Raw genomic sequence first — 24,330 nt, 5'->3', positions numbered from 1 at the left:
GGTTAGTGTTAGATCACACACCGTGACTTCTTGTGCTCCATTTTGGCTCTGTAGTGTACAAATAAAAACATGGAAAGTGTTGCTAGAAAAGGCAGAGCATCTTTCCTCGGCACACGTCTGTGCTCCAAGTAGAAATCTGAAGGCCCATCCTATTATTCTATTCTTACAATTGTCCTTGATCAGACAGGCACCAACATAGGTGGAATGATTCCTTCCTTGTATGTGACTGTATGTGGACCACTGGCAAAGAACCACAATGAGGGAGAACTCTGGGTTGGATCAAGACTTGCCACTTTGCAAAAAAGGACTCATTCCATTTGCAGAGGGAATCAGAATCCAGTGGGGGTTCTTCACTTGCGGAAGGACTGTAGTTTTTGTTGTGCAAATGGAACTTCTTCCTGTGCAAGTGGAACTTCTCTGAGCATGTCTGGATACAAGCCATGGTGTTATTTTGATCTTCCTACTGTTGATATTTTTCAAAATTTGATTTTCTAGCTACCAAATGCAAGGTTTTGGGAGTAAACTTCTCCATAGATATGTTTGAATCTGAGATCTTTTTTCCTACTTTCTTAGTGTACCCGTGCCCACTTTTCAGTGTCAGATTTCGTAAGCCATTGTTTGGAGAGACTGGACACACAATTATGAATCTTCTTGCAGTAAGTGATGGTTACAAGATTATTTTGTAAATAGAAAAATGTGTGTGTCCTGTTCACTCACCTAATTTATATGCACTGTTATTCTGAAAATATAATGCGTAGATTTCTTAAATCTAGATATGATGGAGTAGAATTTATTTATTTATTTATTTATTTAGCAAATTTATGTACAGTTTTCAAGCAAAAAATTGTTCTCAAAGTGTTTTACAAACTACATACAAAAACGTAAACAAAAAATATAATTTAAAACTGGCTAAAACATCCATATGATTTCAAAAGATAATTTAAAAGACATCACAAAAACAAGTATTTCTGAGCATAACAAAAATACCATAGAACACCACAATACCAATTTTACAGCTCAGATTATAATTACTCCCTAAAGACTATTAGCCCCTATCCCTAAAAGGATAAGTCTTTAAAGGAGGTGGGGATGAGGTTTGCTCTCAATATCATGCAGAATCTAATACACAGTTTTATGCAACAAATATCTATTTTAAATCAAGAGAACACTAAAGGTCCCTTTTTTTTTTAAAACATCTCTGAACTGGACCATCATATAGCTGTAGGCACACTACTGTTAAAAAAAACCACCTAAGCATTTCATCTGTACATTTATACCAAGGAACCCCCGTTTAGTGTCCTGTAATATTTTTTTTTGTATGCTAGAGAAAGAGCACAGCTGCGCTCTAGGACAGAAAGAATACCTTGGAGTGATGCTGATGCCCCATAGCATTTAAGGAGCTTAAGCAGGCACCTGTTCTAAATGTGAAGTGTGTTATTGGACACCAGGAAGGAATATAGCAGAAGTGGGTGAGTGGGTGGGAATGGGAGATTATCAGGTGCTCCTTTCCTGTTCTTGTTCACCCAAAGGCAATTTCTATTTTCTCAGCTTACTCTGATACACATTACGTCTCATGAAACTCATTGGTACAATATCAGTTCTTTCTACTTGATGTTGTTTTCAGAGCCCCTACTGATGGGTTAGGTTGCTCCTGAAACCAAGTGTATTTTTCAATATTTTAAACAAAATAGTGAGTAAAGAATACTGCTTATTGCAAATGGATTTAGTATTTTTATTGTAATTTTTCAAAGTTGACCCATAGTTCTTGCGTTGCTGAAACTCAAATTCCAGCAGCAATTGTGATTTTCATTGTTCTGTGCACTGACAGGACTTCAGAAATTACCAGTATACATTGCCAGTTGTCCAAGGCTTAGTGGTTGATATGGAAGTGAGGAAAACCAGCATCAAAATTCCCAGCAACAGATACAATGAGGTATGTAGTGTGAATAAATATGTAACACACATGTCCTAGAAGCATCACAGCGATTCCTCTATTGATGAAATATTGAATGAATTAGGAGTTACTTGAGGGGTGAATACAACTGGATCTGTGAGACCGGGTTTCAGATTCTTGCTCAGCAAGGAACTGAGGGAGCAGCTTTGGTTAAGCCATGATATCTCTTTACCTTGTCTCCCATCTGAAAAATTATGATTAATGACATACCTTAATATCTCTTGTTGATATGGCAGATCAGGTGTAAACCGTCTTGCATGTTCTTCTCCTCCAAAATATTGTATGCCATAAATCATATATTTCTTTTGGAGGACTAAAATTTTAATTCAGTGATTGTTAAATGTTTATTTTTTTTTCAAAGAGCCAAGAAACAGCATTGCAAATAGTTTAATTTGGCCCTATTCCTGGGATGGGCACTCTACAGCCATTGGCCTGATTTTATGTGATCGTTGGCAAGCATCACCTCAGACCCTTGGCAAGAGTGAAGTGCCCCCCATGGAAAGAGAGACAGACAGACAGACAGACAGACAGACAGAGACTACCTTTGGCTCTGGCCTTGGCCACTGCTGACTTTAGCCGCCCCCCCCCCCCAGTTATCCCTGAAAGGAGTTCTTTGACAGAAAAATAAGTTTGCCTCTATCTGCCCCGTACAGATGTCATTTTTCTTCAGGGTTTGCACCTGTGGAGACAGTTCTCACATTTCTTGGGTGGTGGTCTCATATTATGTGGTAATGGTGAATGTTTTGGTTGCAGATGATGAAAGCCATGAACAAGTCCAATGAGCATGTTCTAGCAGGTGGGGCATGCTTCAATGACAGGGCAGACTCTCATCTCGTGTGTGTGCAGAATGATGATGGGAACTATCAGACACAGGCCATCAGTATTCATAATCAACCGCGGAAGGGTGAGAGTTGCTGACAATGTATTCACCCCCCCATAAACAGTCTGCTGTTTGCATTGTTTTCTTGTTTGTTGTTTTTTGCCTGTAAGCCCTTTTAATTTTGTAAGTGCATGATGAGCAAAGAGCCCTAATGCCTGAAGGCTGTTATGGCCTGAATGAGAGCCACTAAACTGAGACTGAATCCTGATAAGACAAAGGCACTGTTGGTGATGGTTCACAGGTGAGAATTGGGTATACGGCCTATTCTGAACGAAGCTGCAACCCCTCCCGAAGAAACAGATTCATAGGCTGAGGGTGCTTCTAGAAGCTCACAAGGCTTCAATGGCAAGAGGTGCCTCAGCCCAGCTTCTGCTGGTTCATCACCAGGGCAGCCTAGCTATATGGGCTGGTAACCTCACGTTTAGACTACTGCAGTGTGCTCTATTTGGGGCTGCCCTTGGAGATGCAGTTGGTGAAGAATGTGGCTGCAAAAGTCTTGACAGGTTCATATGTAAGTGATCTTTGACACTGGCTGCCTGGGCCCAATTTAAGGTGCTGGATTTGGTGTACAAAGCCATATACAGCTCCATGTAAACATCCTTGCAATAATCAAATTTATGAAGCTTGAAATATCATGCTATTGAAAGGAGCTTTCCTCTATCATTGAATATTGGTAGTTGCATACATTTGTTTTACATGGGCTTTGTTTGGATTATTGGCTGCTTTGTTGCTGATCTGATTCTGAAACCTGGCTCTTATATACAGTGTCTTAATTTTAGAATTATTAACACATTACCTTGTTTTTTTACATTTTAATATAATTATATTTCTCATGTTTTTATCTTACATTGTTTTTAACTCCACATGTAATACCTAATATATTTTATTGTGTTTTATGTGTTTGCTTTTTATCTTCTCTACTGGTCATTGACTTAAACAAACAAACAATATGAATCTTATTCATGTCTCCCATTTGTTGCAGTGACTGGAGCTAGCTTCTTTGTATTCAGTGGAGCTCTAAAGTCTTCTTCAGGCTATCTGGCAAAGTCCAGCATTGTAGAAGGTAAGTTTTGAGTCACCTTTCACCATGTACACTAGTTTCTTCTTGGTTAAATGTAACAGTGCTTTGGTGGTAGTTAGAACTTAACCTTGTTTACAAAACATATTGCTAATTTTAAACTAAGTACTGTGTTCTTAGAATCTTAGAGCAAGAGACAAGCTTAAATAAACAAAAAAGAGGATGTACTGACTCCTGTGCTTATAGTACTAGGTGGTGGAGGAAAACTGAATGTGGATAATGTGCTTAATTTTTTTTAAGGGGTGAAAATTTCTGTCTGTGAGGATTTTAACACTAAAACAGGAATATAGATGATAGATAAGTAGTAGTTATGAAAAAGGCTCTTTAAAATTAATTTGTACTCTTGCTGTCAATACCAATTATATTGTGTATATAATATAAATAATGAAATAAACACCTGTTTCAGTTTAGGCTAATTTTGTATAATATGCTGCAGAATGTAGCACACACAGTACATCCTGGAATGTTTTCTTTTGGAGGGGGTGTGTGTTAGAGATTGGAATTGTGCTGTCCTATCCAGGCTTTTGATTCCATTTTTATACCAAGGCCTAATCCATATAATTTTATGCCTTGATTTTTGTAGTGTGTGAATTGTGTGGGCTGCACTGTCTACATATAGACCCCTAGGCAAATCTGAAATCCAGTACTCGGGACTCCACCTGCCTCCTGTTAGCAAGTGTATGTTCAAAAGTTTGGTTTAGGACTTGGATGTTTGCAGCATGAATCCACCATACATTTGTTCTCTGGTTAAGAATACAGCTGTGGGCTGTTGTCCTGATTGTGTCTTGTCCTACCTAGATGGAGTCATGGTCCAGATAACAGCTGAAAATATGGACTCCCTGAGGCAGGCTCTGAGGGAGATGAAAGACTTCACTATTGCCTGTGGTAAAGTGGATGCTGAAGAGCCTCAAGAACATGTGCACATTCAGTGGGTGGATGATGACAAAAACTTCAACAAGGGGTAAATATAGGAGTATTTTCTTGATATTAAATGAGCTTGTTTGGTTTTATATGCTTTCTTGGCAAGGAAAAGATGGCACATTCATCTACCTGTTTGCATGGAGTGCATGTTATATTCCAGGAGGTGATATTCTTAAGGGGTATGAACTAGCACCTTCAAATTAATTAGCAAGAGGGTGTTAGCTGATCTGACTCCCCAGAGGTGTTTTTTATTTAAAAAAAGCCTGATGCTAAGGCCAGATGTCTCACGAAGTAATTTATCATATGTATATCTTCCTCTACAACATCACCTGAACACTTGTTGAAGGTTAATGCTATAGGAACCAAGCTACCCCTTACAACTTGCATGAGAGATTAAAGCATGTACTACATGAGTATCTTTGGTATTTGAAATTTGTGTATGCACCATCTTGTGAGATGAATGCACAGGCATTGTGTCGACATACTGAGAGAAATCGCAGCAGCTGGTGCTTTCTGTCAGCATGTGTGTGAGTGTGCAAGGAGGAGACACATCCTTTGTTGTCTTAAAATAATTGCTGTAAAGGAATTGATAAGGTATGTTGAACCACCAACGTAAGATACGTGCACGGGGTGTTAACAGCTCTAACTGCATTTTATGCTTCCACATGTGGTGGCAATTACTTTTCAGTTGCAGGGCTTAACACACTGTTTATTGTGTTAACTGTGTGGCAGTTGTTATGCTTCCCTAGAATGTCTTCATGCTTTTCTGTGTAATGCAGTAGTAGAATGTGCTACATTCCCCCGCTGCAGGGACATTACTTCAAAGAGGCATTTACCTCTGATATGTATTCAGGATGCTGCCGTTGTAGCAGTATTCCAGATGACTTCCTGGAGTGTTCTGTGGTTTCACACAGACAATTACTTTTGTAGGTTGATGGGAGCAGCTTCCTGTTTACCTTTACAGTGGCATTAGCCTTAATCTTGCTTCAGTAGCTTGATGATTACCAAAACGAAAAAGGGAAGAGTTTTGCTACCGTGTGAAAAAGACTTCTGCATTAAAACAAACACTAAATGTTTACACCAAATAGTGGGGAACCTTAGGTCTGGGTGCAGAATATAGCCCTCCAGACCCCTTGTATCATCCTCCCACCCCATCCTCCCTGCTCCATGAATTCCTTGAGTGTTTCTGTCTGGCTGGAATGTGTCCTTGAATTGTTATGTCTTTTGTTTGCCTGCATTGAGAGATGTTGAGGGGAAAGGGTGTAGAAACCTCTCACATTTGTGCAGTAAGTTCCATTCCAGTTGCTCATAAAGGTCAGACTCATCTCCTGCCCCACCCACCACTGACACACGTCTCACGAGAAAATGCAGTTGTCTGATTGGAAAAAGTTCTGTGCCCTCGCAGCCATACATTGTCCAAAGTGTTGAAATGTTAGGGTATTGGTATGGGGACAAAGACAGCTTTGAACGGTGTTTTTCTTTTTAAAACGTTTCCTAAGTATTCAGATGGCTATCTATTTACTATATAGAGATGGGACCTTAGACGTAATTGAAATTGTCTTGATGAAGGGACTTATTTTTCTGCATAGTCTTCTGATCTGGGTCTGTATTCTGAAATTCTGCTAACAAAAGTTCCTTACTTCCTCCTTTCTAGTGTTGTAAGTCCCATTGATGGAAAATCAATGGAGTCTATCACAAGCGTGAAAATATTCCATGGCTCAGAGTATAAAGCAAATGGGAAGGTCATTAGGTGGACAGAGGTGAGGAAGCAAAACTGTTTTTGTATGTTAATGCAGAAGTATTGCTTGATTTGCGGTGGGGGGAAGCCATGTTAGCCCTCACCAAATACTCTGGTTGAAGGCAAATGTGTTCCTTTTTATATAGCCCAGGCTGAGACTCATTGTGTGAGTTCTACTATACAGGTCCTTGAATATAGCCTTGGGAGTTGGCTCTGAAGGATATAGTACACTACTGAATAGAAGGTATCCTAGAAAGACTCTTGATACATTTATTGGCAGTCCATCTACCCTAATTATTCTGGCTATTTCTTTCATACTGATGGGATGAGCAGAAACCTAAGGCTGAGTTTTTATTTGTTAAAATGTGACAAACTTCTAGATCTAATTATCAAGGAGATCTTAAATACTCTGCAGAGATAAAATTCCCAATGATATAAGGACATCTATGCCCACCATCATGTCCTTTTGGAAAATGCCCAAATGTTTTCTTAATTGTTTGGTGCCCTTCTAGGTCTAACTACTTTCCCTCAATGGCTGAAATCCCTGCCATTAATTGGAGTAGAAAGCTTGCCCTCATCACAATGATCTTGAGTTACAGGAATAGGACGTTACAGTACAGAAATTTAGAGACTGGAAAAATTATGTTTTCTTCAGGTTTTCTTTCTGGAAAATGATGACCAACACAATGGCCTAAGTGACCCTGCTGACCACAGCAGGCTGACTGAGAATGTGGCCAAGGCTTTCTGCCTGGCCTTGTGCCCTCACCTGAAGCTTTTGAAGGAAGACGGGATGACCAAGCTGGGTTTACGTGTTACGCTTGATGCTGATCAAGTAAGTGAACACATCTTGTGGGGAAAATTCTCTCCACATCTTTGGTGTTGGTAATTAAGCTGGAACCTATTTTGGGGGTGGGGGAGATATGCTTTTTTACAGAATTGCTGCGACCCTAATGTAAAAACATGCAGATTGAGGTTACTGTACTATTCATTCCTTGAAAATGATTCTTCTTATTCAGTTGTTAGGTGACACAAGCTCTTCCCGGACCTCACTTCCGCTTTTTGAATCGGAAAGGACCTCCTTTTACACTTGTTTTTATGTCTGTTGTATTTCAGAAAGCTGAAAAAAGCCTCTTTTAAACTTCTGAGGGTGATTATTTGAAAAGCTCTAAGTTCAAGCCTATTGTGGATTATGTTTCATGTAATCTTGAAGGGTTGCTTCAAGATCACAGGGTGGGCCTGCTTACCTGCATTCTTCCACGGATAAAATTTTATTAGGCGAGAACCTCTTCCGTCATGCTAAGGGATTGCTTTAGTCTCTAGTTTCAAAACAAAATAATATTTTCTCTTTACTTACTTTTTAGGTTGGCTACCAGGCTGGGAGCAATGGGCAGCCACTGCCTGCTCAGTACATGAATGACCTGGACAGTGCCTTAGTTCCAGTGATTCATGGAGGGGCATGCCAGCTGAGTGAGGGCCCAGTCATAATGGAGCTTATTTTTTATATTCTGGAAAACATCTCATAAGGACTTCATTTTCTGTTCAGACCTGTTCCAGCAGCAGCTGTATCTGAATCATTTGCACTTTAAAACTGGAAAAATTAAGCTTTTGTTAACACTATTATGAGGGGGTGGGTGCGTGATTGAGAACAGTTGTTCCATAATTCTGAATCGTCTATGCATTTGTCAACAAACAGGATCAGGGCAGCTTCTATACTACAAAATGGCTATGCTATCTTTGCAGCTAATACACTTCTGTTACGGATTAGAAACAAACAATGGTCATGTTTTAAGACAATTGCAGTCATGTATTCAATGCTCAAACGGGTGCAGAGATCACTGGGGAGTAAATAAAAGGAAAGGAAATGTAAACTTTCTGATGTTTGTAGATGAACTTATTATGAAGACCTCCATTCTGACCTCACTATACTGCCGCTTATGGTTAATTTCTCTAGACATTGAAATTATCGTTTACATTATCTTGACCAGATTATTGGTTGAAGTACCTCCAAGACATGTCGGAATATTCTATAGAGATGTACAGAGAAAGAAAGCAGCATGACTGAGGGTACCTTCTACGTCTGTCCCAAGCAAAGCAGAATCTCTCTAGAAGCTGTATGTAAATTACGCTTGCAGTTTGTGTGTATAAATAGGATAGTTTAACTTTATTTTTCTTTATTTGTGATAAAACTGTTCCCTAAGCCTGATGACATAGCAAAAATCTGCCCTCGTAAGTTTTGAGAGAGCCTGTCACAGGCGTGAGAATTGTTAGGCTTAAAAAAAATAAGTTACCATGGAAATTTGTTCTTTTTGTAGTTTGGCCCTGGGTTTTTTTTTTAGGTAACTTTTTATTTTCCCATTTGGTGTACATTTATCCCCACCATTAAGCCTGCACTTATCTAACACTTTATAGTAGCAGCACTCTGTAAAGCTAGCCTGTGAAAACTGTAATAGTTTGGCTGCTGTTGCATGTTTTGCTTTCACTTCAGGCTGAGAAGTTTGCACTCTGTCTCACCTAAGGCGGCACTTATGAGAAGAACGGCTTGAGCCCTTTCACTGCAGCGTACAAAGCTGGCAATGAGAGTAAGCAAAAGAACACGAGCACGTTCCTATTAAATCCAATTTCCATCCCTGAGCAACTGATAGCCCTGTGGAAAGAGCTGTGTACACCTAAGAGAGAAAGCAAACCTAAGCTTTAACAAGACACAGGCTGCTGTTATTCAAGGCTGACCACCCCCCTCCATGGGTAAGGAGGACAGTCTGGCCTTTTAAAGAGCAATCTAAAATTGGAGCAGCATGGGCAAAATGGTGAGCATTCAAGAGTAAGGAGGGGAAAGCAGTTGCTCCAAGCCTGTCAAGAAATTATTTTTCAAAAGCAAACATATAGCAGTGAGAGCTGTAATAGTTAACTTTCCTCTGTGGGTAGGAAATCATAGTTTAGCAAGGTGCTACTGCTTGCCTAAGATTAGTAATAACAGAAAAAGCCCTCCTAGTACAACCTATGTAAACTGCAACTAGAACATAAGGAAGTCAAGGCATTAGAACTAGACCCCAAATTAAATGGCTGGAGAAGTTAACCCCACCTGAATACAAACACTTCTACTGAATTTATTAATGGTGGGCCATATGCTATGAAGACAGTTAAATTCTTAGCCCATGCTGAACCTGAAAAGAACTCAGGTGCTCAATATTCTGCCCTGGAAGACAGGGTGGGCATAAAGAGGCTCCTTTGCAGAAGAAGGGCCTTACATTTCCTGCTCTTTCTTTTCCTTGCATATAAAAAGTTGCTTTTAAATTTTACTTCCTTCTGTGACAACGTTCAATTTTACAGACGGAAGCTCAACTCTATTTAGATTTTACATGGCTGCAGTAGATTCCTACTTCAAGAGATGGCATTCCAATTTCACCACAGAAGTAGCTTTTTCAATGACTTTGTTTTGCTATTAAACTTACTGATAGAGGGAAAATACTGACTTTTCCTTCCTCCTTTCCCCCCTGCAGAAAATCATTTGTTTGGGTTATGTTTGTGCAAAATGCTATTGACTGACTGGTTTGCTTCAACCATAGCCTTTAAAATGACCTTAAAATTTACCATATTGTTAAGAAATGAGTACTTGTTTAAAGAGAAAAATGTACTTTTAAAATTCAGTTACACTGCAAAAGACTGCATATTATATTTTTATTTTCAACATGTAGTTTTGTATATTAAATTTATTAAAATTAAAAACTGAATATTGTATTGTCTCTATCCACTTAAGATAAACAAACTCTGCCTGATTGGCAGACTTAGTTCTATATTCAGGTACACACCTAGGTTTAACATTCTAGAAAACAGGCAACTCTTTCTTTTGTCAAATTACTGTTTCAACTTACACCCAAATGCTGTGCTTCTCAAAATCCTTAAGCAGTAAAAAGTTTAATTCTTCCTCTCCACTGAAAAAGAACACAAGAACATGGGCAGATTGAGGAAAACAGCTTAATAATAAATCAGCTACTAGCCATCTCAATATGGTATGGGCCTTTCCAAAAGGCTCGTGATAATGTTGCTTTAGAGCAAGGTTATGGGTAAACTTACAGAGAAAGTGGGGGGGGGGGGGAATGCAGTGATGGCTTTAAAAAAAATTCATTCCAGGCAATGTCAAATGCATATTCATGCTGCTGTTTACAGTAATATGCTTAACCTAATGCTGTGTGCAAGAATAGAATTTATTCCAGGGCTAGGAAACACAATCTTATTTTCAAGTTTACATGATAAACTTCCATTGCTGCAGCCCATCTTAGTATACTGTCAGCCATTAAAACCAAACCTTTTTGCCCTCGCCTGCAAACATGCCCTTTGCATAACAACAGCAGCCCAATGGGTAACAGTCATGTAGTACTAACATTGCTACTTTCAGCAAGGTTTAAGGTAGGTCTATCTTTGTGGATCAGCACCTTCTTTCCCAGTAGTAGACTTACAAAGCTTACCAACTCATACTATATGATAGTTATGAAAATAAAGATGTTATGTTCAGTAGTGCATTCGTTGAACATCTTTGGTGCTTGCAGAAGCTCTATGTATAAAGTCCATTCTGCAGCTTTTAGCATTTCTGTATCTGTGGGTGACGAAAAAAAATAGGAATGTGGCTTTAGAGGAATAATGGAAGGATTAATGAAAGATGATCAAACATCCATGATAGAAGTACAGAGTCTTCCTAGTGTGCTCTCAAACATTAACTGAAGGCAAGTCCATTAAAACCACTCAAGTATAAAGTTTTAGAAATTTATAAGGGACCGCAACCCTTCTTTAAGGATTCCTTCCTGTGGCTACATTGTCCTTTTGTTGGACGGTGACTCATTTTAATTTTAAAGATGAATCGCTTGCTATCTTGCATATTTTTAAAAAGAAAACTGCTTCATGCATGTATCTATAATATACATTCACTTGTGGTAATCAAAGCAAAATCTTGAGATTGCTCATGCCAATTGCCATCCTAAAAGACAGGTGTACATACCTTAGGTGGAACTAATGTTCAAGGACTAGCCAGTTTTCTGTAATTGTTTGAAGATCCTGCCCACTTAGTGGCTCCCTGAGTCTCACTTTTACTTCTAGTTTCCCTCCAGTAGGCTTCCTGCCATCCAAAACCTAGACATAGAAGCAACATGAGAAGTTTAATCACAAGAGACATAACCTAGAGAACTGCAATTGGGTTTGAACATTCAGTACGGTTTTGGACTTCACTTGTGGCAGCTGTATGTATGGCAGGTGGGATCCAAAACAGAAAGTTCAGTGTGGATTGCTCAGTCATATCCTCTAAGATACTCTTATTACATTCCCCTTCTCTCACTCCATGGAAAAAACCGTGTTAGCATTTCCTGGCTGGTGAGCACATTTGGTCCTCATTGGGGTTTTTTTTGGGGGGGGTTGCAAAGGGGATTGTCTCGTGCGCGTAGGTTTTTTTCACTACAATATCCCCTCCCCCCCACAACTTCTGGCAACCTTGGTGTTTCCCTGTAGCTGCTAGTACTGCTCCTTTTGTGAAGGGGTGTGTGGCCTAGACCATCAGCGGTGCTTATGTTGGAGCATCAAACAGGAAATGATACTGCAAAGTTTACATGGCCAAACAGTAGCATCATGGATTCTATTCAGATCCTGATTTGTCACAGGAAGCCAACCAACTACCCCGCCCCCCACTGATAGAAGTGGTTTAAATCTGTTGGCATAGCATCCCTTCTGGAGAGGATAAAATTGCCAAATTGTAGGAAATAGGCAACATTTTAAAGTGGTTTAAAAAAATATGAAATGTAACTTTTCAGAATTGGATGAAATTTGCAAGAAGGTTTACCCTTTCTGAGGGCAGCAATTCCACCAAATTTCAGAAGCTGCAGCTGTTCCCCCACAAGGCTAATAGGTAGAGTTTAGAGTGGATTAAAAAATCACTTAATATCCCTTGGGGTTTTTTGTGAGTAATTGGACTGAAAATTGCTGACACAAAAGAGGTGCCATTGTATTAGGAAACCTGCCAGATTACTGACAAATAGAGCTAGGGGCTTTTCTGCTAAGCACCTTTTGGGGTGGGAAGAACTAAAAGCAGGGAAACCTTCCAGGTAAAATATTTCCCTCTGATTCAAAGCTTGACATGTCAGCCACAATATAGCTCTCCTTTTCCCTGTTGCATAATCAAGTTTAGAGACGTGACTTTTGCTTTCAGCAGGATTTTCTAAAAATAACTGGCTGAGGTGTCACAAAGGACTTTGGGGGTTCCTGCTTTGCCTAGGGGAAAAAATCCCTCCAAGGCACCCCGTATCGCATCAGAAATTGGAATTAAGCTGAATATAATGTGTATCTCTAATATCTGAACATAGGTACCACTTTTTTCAAAGTGGCACAGCACCAGTAGCAATGCATAAAAGCTAATTCCAGAGGTGTTTAAATACACACAAGGGAGAGAGACTGTAACTGGATCTCTCCGCCACTGTCCAGTAGAAGCAAACTTGACTCTCCAAGCTTTCCTACTCCTTTGCTGCCAGAATTCCCTGTGGTCATCGCTCTCTTCCCTTCCTTACAACTTTTGGGGAGCTATGTTGGTCAGAACACTATTCTTGTGCTACTCCCCAACAACATCCTTGGAAAATTCTAGTTGTGCCTTAAGGAAGACCTGCATCCCCATGGGCAACCCTAGTTTCCAAGCACATTTATATCAGCATATGGCAGGTACAGCACCATCCTCATGAGAATGGACGAAAGCTGTGCAAGTAACGAAACTCCTATGAATGAGGAAAGTCAGTGCAGCATATCCTGTTTTACAAACACACTTTCAGCAGGACTACTGTGCAAAGAAGAAGAAAAAGGTAGTCCTTACCACAGCTTTCTTTGAGAACAAGAAAGGTACGGTACCTCAATAATTTCTCTGATTTCACATTCAAATTCCAGTTTGTCCAGTTTCAAGTGTGCTGTCCCCACTTGCTTGTCACTTCTGAAAAAGGACCTGGGGAAGGGGAGGCATGTCAGTGCAAGATTCAGTTTCTTCTCCTAACTTCCATGATGGGAATCGGCAAAAGAGCCCCAAAGACACCCAGGATCTCAAATTGAGACACGGATCCTTCCCAACTCATGCCTCCAACGTTAAAAGCGGGTTATAATGCCATTGTTCAGTAGTGCTACCAACAAAAGCCATAGGCAGGGGTCAAAAATATTTTGCACTGTATGAACTAGAGAGTACAATGATGTTAAAATGAACAAAAATCACTAGTGTTACGTTCAGTGATCAGACATGTTTTAGGCTAAGGAAGCAACTGAATGGAATGACCTATTTATTTCCAAATATGCCTAAAGATCATGGCTTGGTTCAGAAAAAAAACACTGCAGAAGGGGAGGGGATTCCCAGGTGCACAGGGAAAAGGCCCAATGCATTTTGATGAAGGTCTTCAGTGGCACTGTGAGGCAAAATTGTAAACACAGCAACAGCAGTGTGCTTCCTGCAGGCTCCCTCACTTTCAAGTGAGTAGATTTGGAGACAGAGCTTGCAGAAAAGCAGAGCAGTAGTGCTTCTCAGTGGCTCTGAAGACTTTCCTCAAAACATGTCAGGCCTAATAAACTATCTCCCTATGAGCTCTGCCCCCACCCCTTCTGTTAGGAGGAGCCACAGCAAGGCTTGAGCTTATCTGCTCCTATTTGTTTGAGTGCAAGGAAGACTAGAGGCTTCTGCTTCTAGTCTGCAGCAAATCGCAAGTGCTCTTCAGCTGTTAGTCACATGAAAGGGCTAGTGTGGTGGAAGGGGCTGTGGCAGGGACACGTTTTTAATACTACCGTCAAAAGCCATATGAGTCTTTCTGTCCCTGAAGTTCATAGCACAACTTCTGAAGTGGGGGTGCGTGTGCAGGCTTCAGACCTCGGAAATTACACCCCAACATGGCAAGGGTGGGAGATTCCATGTGACTTTGGAAGGTGGGGTGAAATGTACAGCCCTGCTACACCCTTCATGTGAATGGCTCCTGAAGAGCTCACCCTCAAATCACATTCAAAGGTTCTGGTTGCTGCATTTGGACAAAAGGGGAAACTAGAAAGAAATGCTCTCCCTTGCATGTAAAAGAAGGAGCATGCAATCCTGCTAATGGCCTATCATTTAATCTGAATCAAACCCACTTGCTGGGCTTGCCATAGTGTGAACTTAAGAACAGCAAACTCACCTATGGGCCTCCCTCTTACAGCTTAAAAATAGTATTGCCTTCCACACTTTTTGGCCACTAGAAATTTTGGGTGCATGCTTACAAGAGACAGAAGGCCACTCCCACAAACAGATCCTATTAATATTCTTTGCCACTGTTTTCTTCTAAACAATCATGCGCCCCATCCCAATGAAGAAGCTTGTACAATCTTAAAACTATACACGCCTGAAACAGGAACTAAGTTGTGGTCAATGCTATATCACAGTTATACATCATAGTGTTTATTATAAGCAAATTATTTTGGCCACTAAGGATTCTGTGTTTTGCTATGGAATCAGCACAAAAATGTATTAAGGCCTACAGGATGAAAAGATTGACAGCCCCTGATCCCTGCTGAACTGCCAGCCTGTAGGCCTTAATACATTCTCATGAGTTTTCACAGCTTTTGGCTTTAGTAGAGTGTTAACAACACCCAAATACAGCACCTGTCAGTCATCTAAGAAGATCAAGCAGAAGACCAATATTACATGACTGTAGTCTGAAAGTTCAAGCACTGCAATTGTCTGAAAGACATATCTGTTGCAGATGAGCAAATCTCTACAAAGACTTCAAAATAGTTCCTTCCCATATTCTCAATTATATCTTCAGCTACCCTGTAGCTAAAAATTCCAAACACACAATGATGACTACAGATCGTATGTGACAAAGAGTTACATTTTTTTTAGCTTCCAAAAGAAATCTGGGAATTGTTTTAAAGCAGTATTAACAAAGTCCTTGAGCTCAAGCAATCAAACTGTTTCCCATCAGGCATGAACACCAACTCACCCTTTGTGGAAGATTTCAAATTTAATTCCTTTAGCCTGAATCGCTCTTCGGAAACCTCTGTGATTTCGGTTAATGTTCAGCTTGAACACTTGATCGTATTCTGGAAATGCACAGACAGATAATCAGATACAAACAGCTGATGAGAGGACTCTGAACCAAATAAAAGATCAAGAAAAGCATGTGGTCAATGCCTCAAAAAAAGCAGGTGGGAGATATTTTGCCATGGAAAAACCTTTCAATCAAGTAGGCCCCACAGGTGCATATCTGAGAGAGGTGCAGATTGTACTGAATGACACAGTGACTTGGTCCCTACAATTTCCTTTGCAAGAAGGAGGAGCCAAGACAAAGGACTGCAAGTCCTTAAGTATATTACCCTCCTCACTAAGTTATATTTTTATTTTTAAAAAAGAACCTGCAAAAAAGTGCTACAGGATTCATGCTAAAAAGCTGTGAAATAATAGATCCCAAACAACTCTATGCAGTTGGGGGAAAGAGGGTGACATCTTTTCTGTGGCAAAATGAACAGCAATGTTGGACTTCTAAGGGACGGAATGCAGAGTGATCCAAATATTCCAGGTACAAGTCCTTCTGGAGTCGTATAGCTCAGTAGTAGAGTATGCACAGAGTTCCAGGCCCAGCCCTTGGCCACCTCCAGTTGGCCTCGCAAAGGCCTCTCTCTGCCTATGATTGTTGAGAGCTGCTGCCACTATACAGAGCAGTGTTGCGAGTTAGGTTAACACTGTCACAGATGCGGAAATCGATTAATTAAGAAACCCACAAATACAAAATTACTACTGCTCTGAAATGAGAGTCTTTGAATTCTGTTGAGGTAGCTGATGCAAACATAAAATGGAGCTAACCCTTTTCAGCCTAGCTCTGAAATGAAAATCCAAGAAAAGACAACATAACAATGGCAATAATAGTTATAAGCACATGCACCCACCTGGGCAGTTGGTATTTTTTATCACTGATGTTTTACTTTTCTGAGCTTGCTCCTGTTTTAATAAAAGCAAAACACAGGTTAACAAAACAAAACCCTAAAACTAAACACCTGCAGCCACACAACATTAATATTCAGCAGAAATCACAACATCTTTGTTTAGTTTTCATTTGGAAAGAAAGTCCTGAATAAGTGTAGATAAAGTTTTCTTGGGCACAGCCCGTTCAATATGGAACAAAATGCAAATACTGAGATTCAATACGAAATGTACAAGAGATAGAAACAAATGGTGCATGGGGATGTTAAAAAGATAGGTTAGATCCAATGCTAGCATTGCAACCACCATTCCGTTGTTCTGCTTTGCCGCAGAGCAAGAGCCTGGTGCAGGTAGGTTTCTCCAGAACCTTTTCATTTGTCTTCCTTGTCCCCAAGAAGGGAAGGGGTATGGATCTTCAGAGGTTGCAACAAACGTGCTCCAAAGAGATTGTTTAGCAATTACTATTCTTTTTAACAACCCAATCACACAACAAAACAAATTAACTTCTAGCCCAAAGCACAGCAGAAGTCTCTAGGGAGTGAACGAGGACAAGGTGACCCAATTACTGCCAGCACTTCTAGATGATATCCTAGCAATCAAGCAATATAGCCCTTTCTCTATTTCAGCGGCAGCTCCTTCCCCAGCTGCCTCTCAAGCATCACATATACAACCCCAATAGAAATGCCATTCTCTTTTCTACTGTGATAAGGCCACCAGAGATGCCACCAGTGACCCTGCCTTCCTAACTATTCTCAGAAAAGCCAGCGGGGTTCTCTGTCCTTGCCTTTATTTGTGAAGACCAAGCTCCTCCCCCCCCCGCCCCACCATGAGCTGGTTGCTCTAAAGCAGGGATGTGTAAGTCAAGCCACTCCAGAGGACCACCTTTTCACTTTCGTTAATTCAAGAGAGCTGAAGGGTGGCATAATGGACAGAGTGTTGAACTATGACCTGAGAGACCAGGGTTAGAATTCCCACTCAGCCACGAAGCTCACTGAATGACCTTGGGCCAGTCACCACCTCCCAGCCTAACCTACTTCACTGGGTTGTTGTCAAGATAAAACGGGGATGAGAATGATGTGCACCATCTTGAGGTCCTTGGGAGAACAGGTGGTATATAAATGTAATAAGCTCATTTCTGTGTATCTCCCCCCCACCTCAGTGATTTCTTTTCAGCCTTGTTAACCCCCTTTAGCACATTCTTTCCCCTCCTGATCTCTCTGTATCCTTGTTTTTTCCTCTCTGTTTCTCATTAACACCCATGATCGTCTCTTTGCAGCACCATAGATCTTGCTTTGTCCCAATCTCTTTTGTCTCAGTTATCCCACTCACTTCAAAAGTTGATAGGGCTTCTCTGCACCTTTATTTTATGCTCTGCTTCTACCCCTGTCCTGATATTTACACGGCTGCTCGCTTAACGCAGCAGCAATACACAAGTCATCCATTCTCCCAATCTTTGCATATATTACATGGCGGCAAACTGAGGGTTTGCATCTGAATATACTTGATAGGGAACTGTCACCCTAGGGCCTAAAAATTAAGGAGGGAGCAAAAGCCTTGATGTGTACTCACTGTATTCGGGTAATGGAATTCAAATTTCACAAATGCGTCCAAATCATTGGGTGCCACACCTGTGCAAAGAGAGGAATTTAGCTGAGCAAACAGCTGCAGAAACAAAAAGAAAAATGGGCCAAATCTTATGAACACAAGACTGCTGATTATCTCACAGGAAAGAAGAGGCCTCTACTCAGAGATGTTTGTTCCCGATTGTGACCCACTTTGCTTGATAAAAACAAAATGATCCTAACTACTGATTAACAGAGGTCAAGTTCTCAGCTCTATCAGCTGCAGGGAAGATTGCAGAGCAGGAAGGAATCTTAAAAATTCATGTCAATGGTAGACTACCTGGTGGAGCTGGTAGATTTATTCCTCGGACAATGATAAGATGCATTTCTGTGCTACTGAGTTCAGAAAATATTCTACAAAGCAAACAAAAAGGAAAAGTTTACTGCAGCAATCCGGAAGTACTTCACATTGCAATACCAAACGTAGTGAACATGTAGAAATAGGAATCATGAAGAAATACACAGCATGCTTGCTTTCTGACAACTAATTGCAGGGTGAAAACATGGTTTGTTGTTAGTTTATGAACCACAAAGCCTTGCTTAACCATGGTTTGTTTGGTGACTGCAGCCCAGGCACTCTCCAAGCTACAGAGGCACAAGGCAAGAGTAGCTGGAAAACCAACTAGCCTTGTCTGTTTGCCTACTGAACAAGCTGCAACTTAGTATTACATATGCAAACACAGGCAACATCAAGATATGAACAAAGTTAAAGCCCTTTGACTCAAGGGGCTGGGGGAGAGTGGTCCCATTTTCGTAGCAGCCCCACATTTACTGAAATGCCTAGTTTCCACTACAAAACATTGGTCCCTTTTTTGGGAACAGAAATTCACAGTATTCCAGGTTGCTTGTTCTTGTAAGGTTCAGAAAGGTTTTGTAAAGTTCATCTATCTACAGAGTTAAGACATTTGAAACCTTCCCATCTTTTGGACATCCATACCTTACAATTTTAAAGGTTCTCTCTTCAAAGTGGTGGCTTGGGGGATCCAGCCCCTGGGCCTGTGCAAGCTGCAAGATGTCCAGATCTTTTTTACAAATCTGAGCCAGCTTCTCAAACCTGATGACAATAAAGATATTATTATTATTATTATTATTATTATTATTATTATTATTATTATAATTAAACGCAACACAGAAATACACAACATATAGTAAAAGTGAGAAAGATCAGGAAGCATATTGCCAGAGCTGCTCTGGTTTCATTAATGTTATCAGTGGGTGGCTGCTAAACTCATGGAGGCAGCTCCTACTCAAATGAGAGAATGGCTGGGCCCCACTTAAGGCAGAAATAGCTCCTTGCCAGAGGTCAATGGGAAAGCTGTCTAGAAACTGATCAAGCCGGTGGAGCACCAGAAGGACTTAGCTTTCATTACTGATGGGATTTGGGAGCTACCTTCATCAAGCAAGCACAGGGAGCAGAACACTGGTTGCTCACCATGAAATTTCCTTCTTGTTTGACATATGGAGATACCCACCATGTAGGCTGCAATTCTCCAGCCCACCCAACGTAGGGACATGCCATTGAGCTTCCCCTCAAGTGAAAAAGTCAAGTTACACTTTACATAGTTAAGATGGGAGGAACAACTTTTTCCCCAGCCACAAAATGACTAGACCCAAGGCATAAAAGCAAAATTCATTCTGCCAAGTGGAATTTGTATTGCACCCAATTGAGATGTGCCTTCAATGCTAAACTCATAATAAACCTACCGGGAAGTTTCAGATACATTTCCCAGATGTGTGAACTGCTTCGAATACTGCAAACATTTCTATTAACAGAAAAAAGGAGGGGGAAGTCAGACCACAAGCTACCTTCAAAAACTGATCTGAGAGAGAAGCTGGCCATGTTCAGACAATCAAATCTCTTCAATAAGCTGAAATAAACATATGCAGTCGTTGCCTTCTGGGCAACCCAACCCAGCTCCAATGAAGCATTCCACAAGTGAGTATACAGTCATCTGCATAAAATCTGCTGCTGGGTTATAGTATTAGTACAATAACTCACAGATGTTAACACTGCCGCTAGAAGTTCTCTCGTTTCCTCTTAAAAACACACATACAGAGGACATATACAGAAGGCAGCAACTTTTTCTGAGCACTTTTATTTTCAAATCACTTTTGAAAGGAGAGAGAGGGTCACTGATGCTTGTGCATATATCACAAAAGAACAACAGTTTAGAGTTGTATGCAAAATAGGCCAGTTTAAAGTATAGAGAAAGCCACTCCCGACATAAGGAGGGGGGGGTTGCGGGCTCACACCCACCTACATCCGCGCGGGGCTGGCTGTGGCCCCGCGCGACTTGGGAATCCTCGGGCTGCGTCATTCCCTGCGCCAGCCAATCGGCTGGCGACAGGGGCGGGGCTAAGCGGGTCATTTAAGGTCGGGGGGAGCCCGGGATCGCCCCTTTTCTTTCCCTCAGCCAGCTGCGGTTTCCCTCCCACCCACCCACCCTCTAGGTTTTCACTCGGACTTTGCTATGGACCTCGGTTGGTCGCCGCAAGGGGCCTGGTAGGAGTTTTTCCACTTGGCTAATTGGCATTATTTTGGAAGCCATTTGGTTTTTTCGCCTACCTCGTAGCAAAACGTCACGTCGCCTTTGGTTTTGGCGGTTAGGCATTGGTAGGGGTATTGTTATGCAGATGAGTTGGGGGGGAGGAGCGCCATCACCTCCCCCAAATATTGAAGGGTAGTCAGTTAAAGGATTCCGGGGGGCGTGGCCTCATCCGAAACCTATGGAGGCTAGGGCCTAAAGCGCGCTCCCGAGTGGTGACTCCTCAGGGAGCGCCTAGGGATGTGCATCTCAGGGGCTCCCCCTGTTGGTGTTAACCCTTTCCGGTTCTATGCCGGATAGTCTGATAGGACCAATGCCTAAAGCCAATACCGCTCTTACCTGTAATCAATAAAGCTGTGGCCATTTTTCGCCCATTAACCTAAATTCTGGTGTCCAGTGTCTTCATTTATTCCAACTGGGGGGGGGCGGGAATCGCCACGCAACATTCTACTTCCACTACAGGACCCTTAGCTACTGATAATGCTATAGGAGAGGAAGGAGTCACACACCTCATGCTGGTCTCTCATTAGCTTGATGAGCTGAACGTACACCTCTTCTGCTTTCTGAGAGAGTCTGAGATCTTCATGATGTATGATAATAAAGTCACCTTCATCATCTGTAGGTGGTGATGGCAGCTACACAGAAACACACAATACATGTCAGAGCTTATCTGGTAAAATTGTGACAGAGAAAGGTGAGCACAGGGACACTCATTCAGAGCAGATAAAAAAAAGGGTGGGAGAAGGATATCAGAAAAGGGTAGCAGGATACTTTCAAGGTTCCTGCCATACTGAGCTAATATGCTGTTAATGCACTCTTCCCCACCCAATCTAGTGTCCTCAACATGCTACAGACTACAACTCTCATCACTGCATGGTTGCTGGCTGAGGCTGATGGGACTTGTAGTCCAAACCACATTGGAAAGGCTGTGCCAATACATCAGTTTTCTGAGACCTGCAGGTAACGACTAGGAATGATACATCCAACTGTCTTGAATTTCCAACAGCACTGCAAGCATTTATCAATATGAGAATAGAGAAAGCCAACTAGTGACTGCAAGTTTACCGCATTCCACAAGTAAGGTGTTAAAAAAATCTTGAAATGCCCTACCCTTCTGATCATTACCACAGCAGTGCTTCAAGATACCAAACAAGAAAATAGAAGACCAAAGGATTCCAGGGCAAATATAAATAGTTGACTACAGCTCATGCATATGAAAAAAATTGACCCACTAGATCAGGGGTTGTCAACCTGGTCCCTACCGCCCACTAGTGGGCGTTTCAGGATTCTAGGTGGGCAGTAGGGGGTTCTATGGCACATGCTGAATCCTCCTTCCATCGAGCACTGGTAGGCGGTAAGGAAATTTTACCATCAAGAAAGATGCATTAGTGGGCAGTAGGTATAAAAAGGTTGACTACCCTTGCACTACATTCATATATGTTAAGGGACAACCATAAACCCAGTCAGTTCTGTTCATCTTCCAAACTGGAGGCACCCAAAGTAACTTAAGGCAATATGTAAGAACAAAGTCTCATTTTTGTAACCTGCACGTATGTATTTTTATGTGTGTGAAAACTGCAAAAATGTAAGGCCATCTAGGCAACAGAATTAGGTGCCTCCCTCTCCTTATTCCCTACTCTGAAGTGGCTAGAAAGTACAAAATAATAACTCAGAAGAGGCAATTTTGATGGCTGAGAATAAAACATACAAGCAAGCTCCCATTTACATGCAGGTTACGTTCCAATGCACCACACGTTTAAGTGAGATTTTATATAATTAATATACATATGTACAAATACATATACGTGTGTGTGTGTGTGTGTGTGTGTGTGTGTGTGAGTGAGAGAGAGAGAGAGAGAGAGAGAGAGAGAGAGAGAGAGAGACTGGGTGCAACTGAACAAATTCAGAATTTCAAAAAATGTAAAAGGCTCCTACAATTCAAGGAGAGGAGGCAGGGTAACAGCCAGGATAAGAGTGCAGGCCTATGGTTGGGACCAACTGCAGAAAAGCTTGCCTCTCTCTTAAAAGAATTACAAGGTTTTCTGAAATAAAATCCACAAGAGCTGTGTTCAAAGGCAACAAAGGACATCAGACGACAGATAGTGGTGTGAACAGTGCTTCCTTCAAAGCAGACCTGATACACTCTTAGGAATCTTTCTACTAACCTTGGAAATGTCGACCAGTTTGCCACTTTTTGCCCGCTCGATCTTTGGCTCCAAGCTCTTGGCTGTTCTTAGGAACGCCTTGGCTTGCTCCAGATCATTTCTCTTCTTTGCCTGGACTGCAGCCTTTAAGTACTGTTTCCTTCTACTCTCCAGGAATTCAAGGTGCTCTAAAGCTGCAAAGAAGCAAAACAACAGGGGTGTTGTCATTGTTGTTGGATTTTTTTTTTTTTAAAAAACACTTTTCAGATTTGGAGATATTGCAGGCTCGGTTCCGGACCACTGCAATAAAGTGAATATTGCAATGAACCGAGTCACGTAAACATTTTGGTTCCCCACTGCATATAAAAATTATTCTTGCACTATATATAGTCTATTAAGCCAGGTTCCCCCACTGGCTGCGGGGGCAGGAGGGGAAAAACCCACCTCCAACCCTAGCCAGCTCCACTCCTGTGGCCAGAAGGGGGAGGTGGCGATGGCAGCAGGGCTTCCTTCCCCTGGAAGCAGCCAGGCCGCTTGCAGCTGCACCCGCGTCCTTGCAACGAGCAATATGTGAGAAGCGCAATAAAACAAAGTGTGCCTGTGCTATGGAAGGAGAGAATTTATTTATTTATAAATTTATAAAATTTATAAACCGCTTGATTGTTAAAAAACACACACTCCCTTCAAAGCAGTTTACAATGAGGATAAACAATAAAATTACCAGTAAAAACAACTAATTTAAACAATAAAGTAATAAATTCAGCAGTAAACCCAAAAGATATTAAAACATACATCCACATTCTACACATCTGGGTCGGCTCATCTAAACAAAAATGTTTTTAGCAGGCGTCATAAAAGCTACAGCGAAGCTGCCTGCCTGATGTCAACAGACAGGGAGTTCCAATGTGCTGGTGCTAAGACCCTATCAGATTCATTTCTTACAAATGTGAAATGGGCAACAGTTGTTGCATGTAACAGTGCCAGTTCTGCAGCCTGAAGTTGAGTGGGCAATATAGGGGGGTAAAGAGATCTTGCAGGTAAACTGGTCCCAAGTTATTATATATACTAATAGTAACACCTATAGAAAGCTATTTCCTGCTTAGCTGTATTCCCACTCTGCACACGAGGCTGTATGAGAGCAACAGAAGGTTTTCTCATCCCAGGGACACACAGAATAGGCAGTAATGGTGCAGAAAGAAATGTGTGGCAGTGGCATCTATTTATTTCCACCCTCACACCGTAGCGTCTCCTGTGCGCAATCTGCCCAGTCATCCACAGCCACATCCATTAGATAAAGCCTTGCTTGCCAGGCTTTGACTCAGATGGAATACTTGAACTGTGTGTGGGAGCTCAACATTTGCAAGCAGTGGGGGAGGACATGAAAAAAGAGGGGCAGAAAGGACACTTCTCAGGGAGGCAAGAACTTTCACTAAGCCTGCCAGGTATCTTTATGATGTCCTTTCCAGAGAGCACACACTAGCTCTTCCAAGCTCCTTAAAGT

At 41.4% G+C, this 24,330-nt stretch overlaps 2 protein-coding genes across 9 annotated transcripts in view; one reads left to right on the top strand and one right to left on the bottom strand.

Moving 5' to 3' along the window:
- ZFYVE9 (zinc finger FYVE-type containing 9) overlaps positions 1–10,294 on the top strand; it is a 49,822-nt gene extending 39,528 nt beyond the window's left edge. For all 5 annotated transcript variants that reach the window (XM_083619536.1, XM_083619533.1, XM_083619534.1 and 2 more), the window contains 8 exons: positions 574–656; positions 1,829–1,933; positions 2,708–2,858; positions 3,817–3,897; positions 4,711–4,873; positions 6,488–6,593; positions 7,227–7,403; positions 7,933–10,294. In XM_083619536.1, coding sequence (XP_083475662.1) covers positions 574–656; positions 1,829–1,933; positions 2,708–2,858; positions 3,817–3,897; positions 4,711–4,873; positions 6,488–6,593; positions 7,227–7,403; positions 7,933–8,094 — 1,028 coding nt within the window. In that variant the 3' untranslated portion in view covers positions 8,095–10,294. The remainder of the gene's footprint in view (positions 1–573; positions 657–1,828; positions 1,934–2,707; positions 2,859–3,816; positions 3,898–4,710; positions 4,874–6,487; positions 6,594–7,226; positions 7,404–7,932) is intronic.
- The window catches only part of CC2D1B (coiled-coil and C2 domain containing 1B), a 37,208-nt gene continuing 23,107 nt past the window's right edge, over positions 10,230–24,330 (bottom strand). For 3 of the 4 annotated variants that reach the window (XM_083619540.1, XM_083619542.1, XM_083619541.1), the window contains exons 15-25: positions 22,851–23,023; positions 21,195–21,320; positions 19,844–19,902; positions 19,077–19,193; positions 18,420–18,493; positions 18,087–18,145; positions 16,484–16,535; positions 15,541–15,640; positions 13,445–13,535; positions 11,562–11,692; positions 10,230–11,162 (exon numbers count right to left, since the gene is read on the bottom strand). In XM_083619540.1, the coding sequence (XP_083475666.1) occupies positions 11,573–11,692; positions 13,445–13,535; positions 15,541–15,640; positions 16,484–16,535; positions 18,087–18,145; positions 18,420–18,493; positions 19,077–19,193; positions 19,844–19,902; positions 21,195–21,320; positions 22,851–23,023 (971 nt within the window). In that variant the 3' untranslated portion in view covers positions 10,230–11,162; positions 11,562–11,572. The remainder of the gene's footprint in view (positions 11,163–11,561; positions 11,693–13,444; positions 13,536–15,540; positions 15,641–16,483; positions 16,536–18,086; positions 18,146–18,419; positions 18,494–19,076; positions 19,194–19,843; positions 19,903–21,194; positions 21,321–22,850; positions 23,024–24,330) is intronic. The other variant, XR_014549417.1, reaches the window with a different exon arrangement.

The sequence above is a fragment of the Podarcis filfolensis genome (assembly GCF_964270895.1).
Source record: "Podarcis filfolensis genome assembly, chromosome: 6".
Classification (NCBI taxonomy): Eukaryota; Metazoa; Chordata; class Lepidosauria; order Squamata; family Lacertidae; genus Podarcis; species Podarcis filfolensis.
Note: the sequence above shows the minus strand (reverse complement) of the source record. Positions and strands in the feature narration are given on the sequence as shown.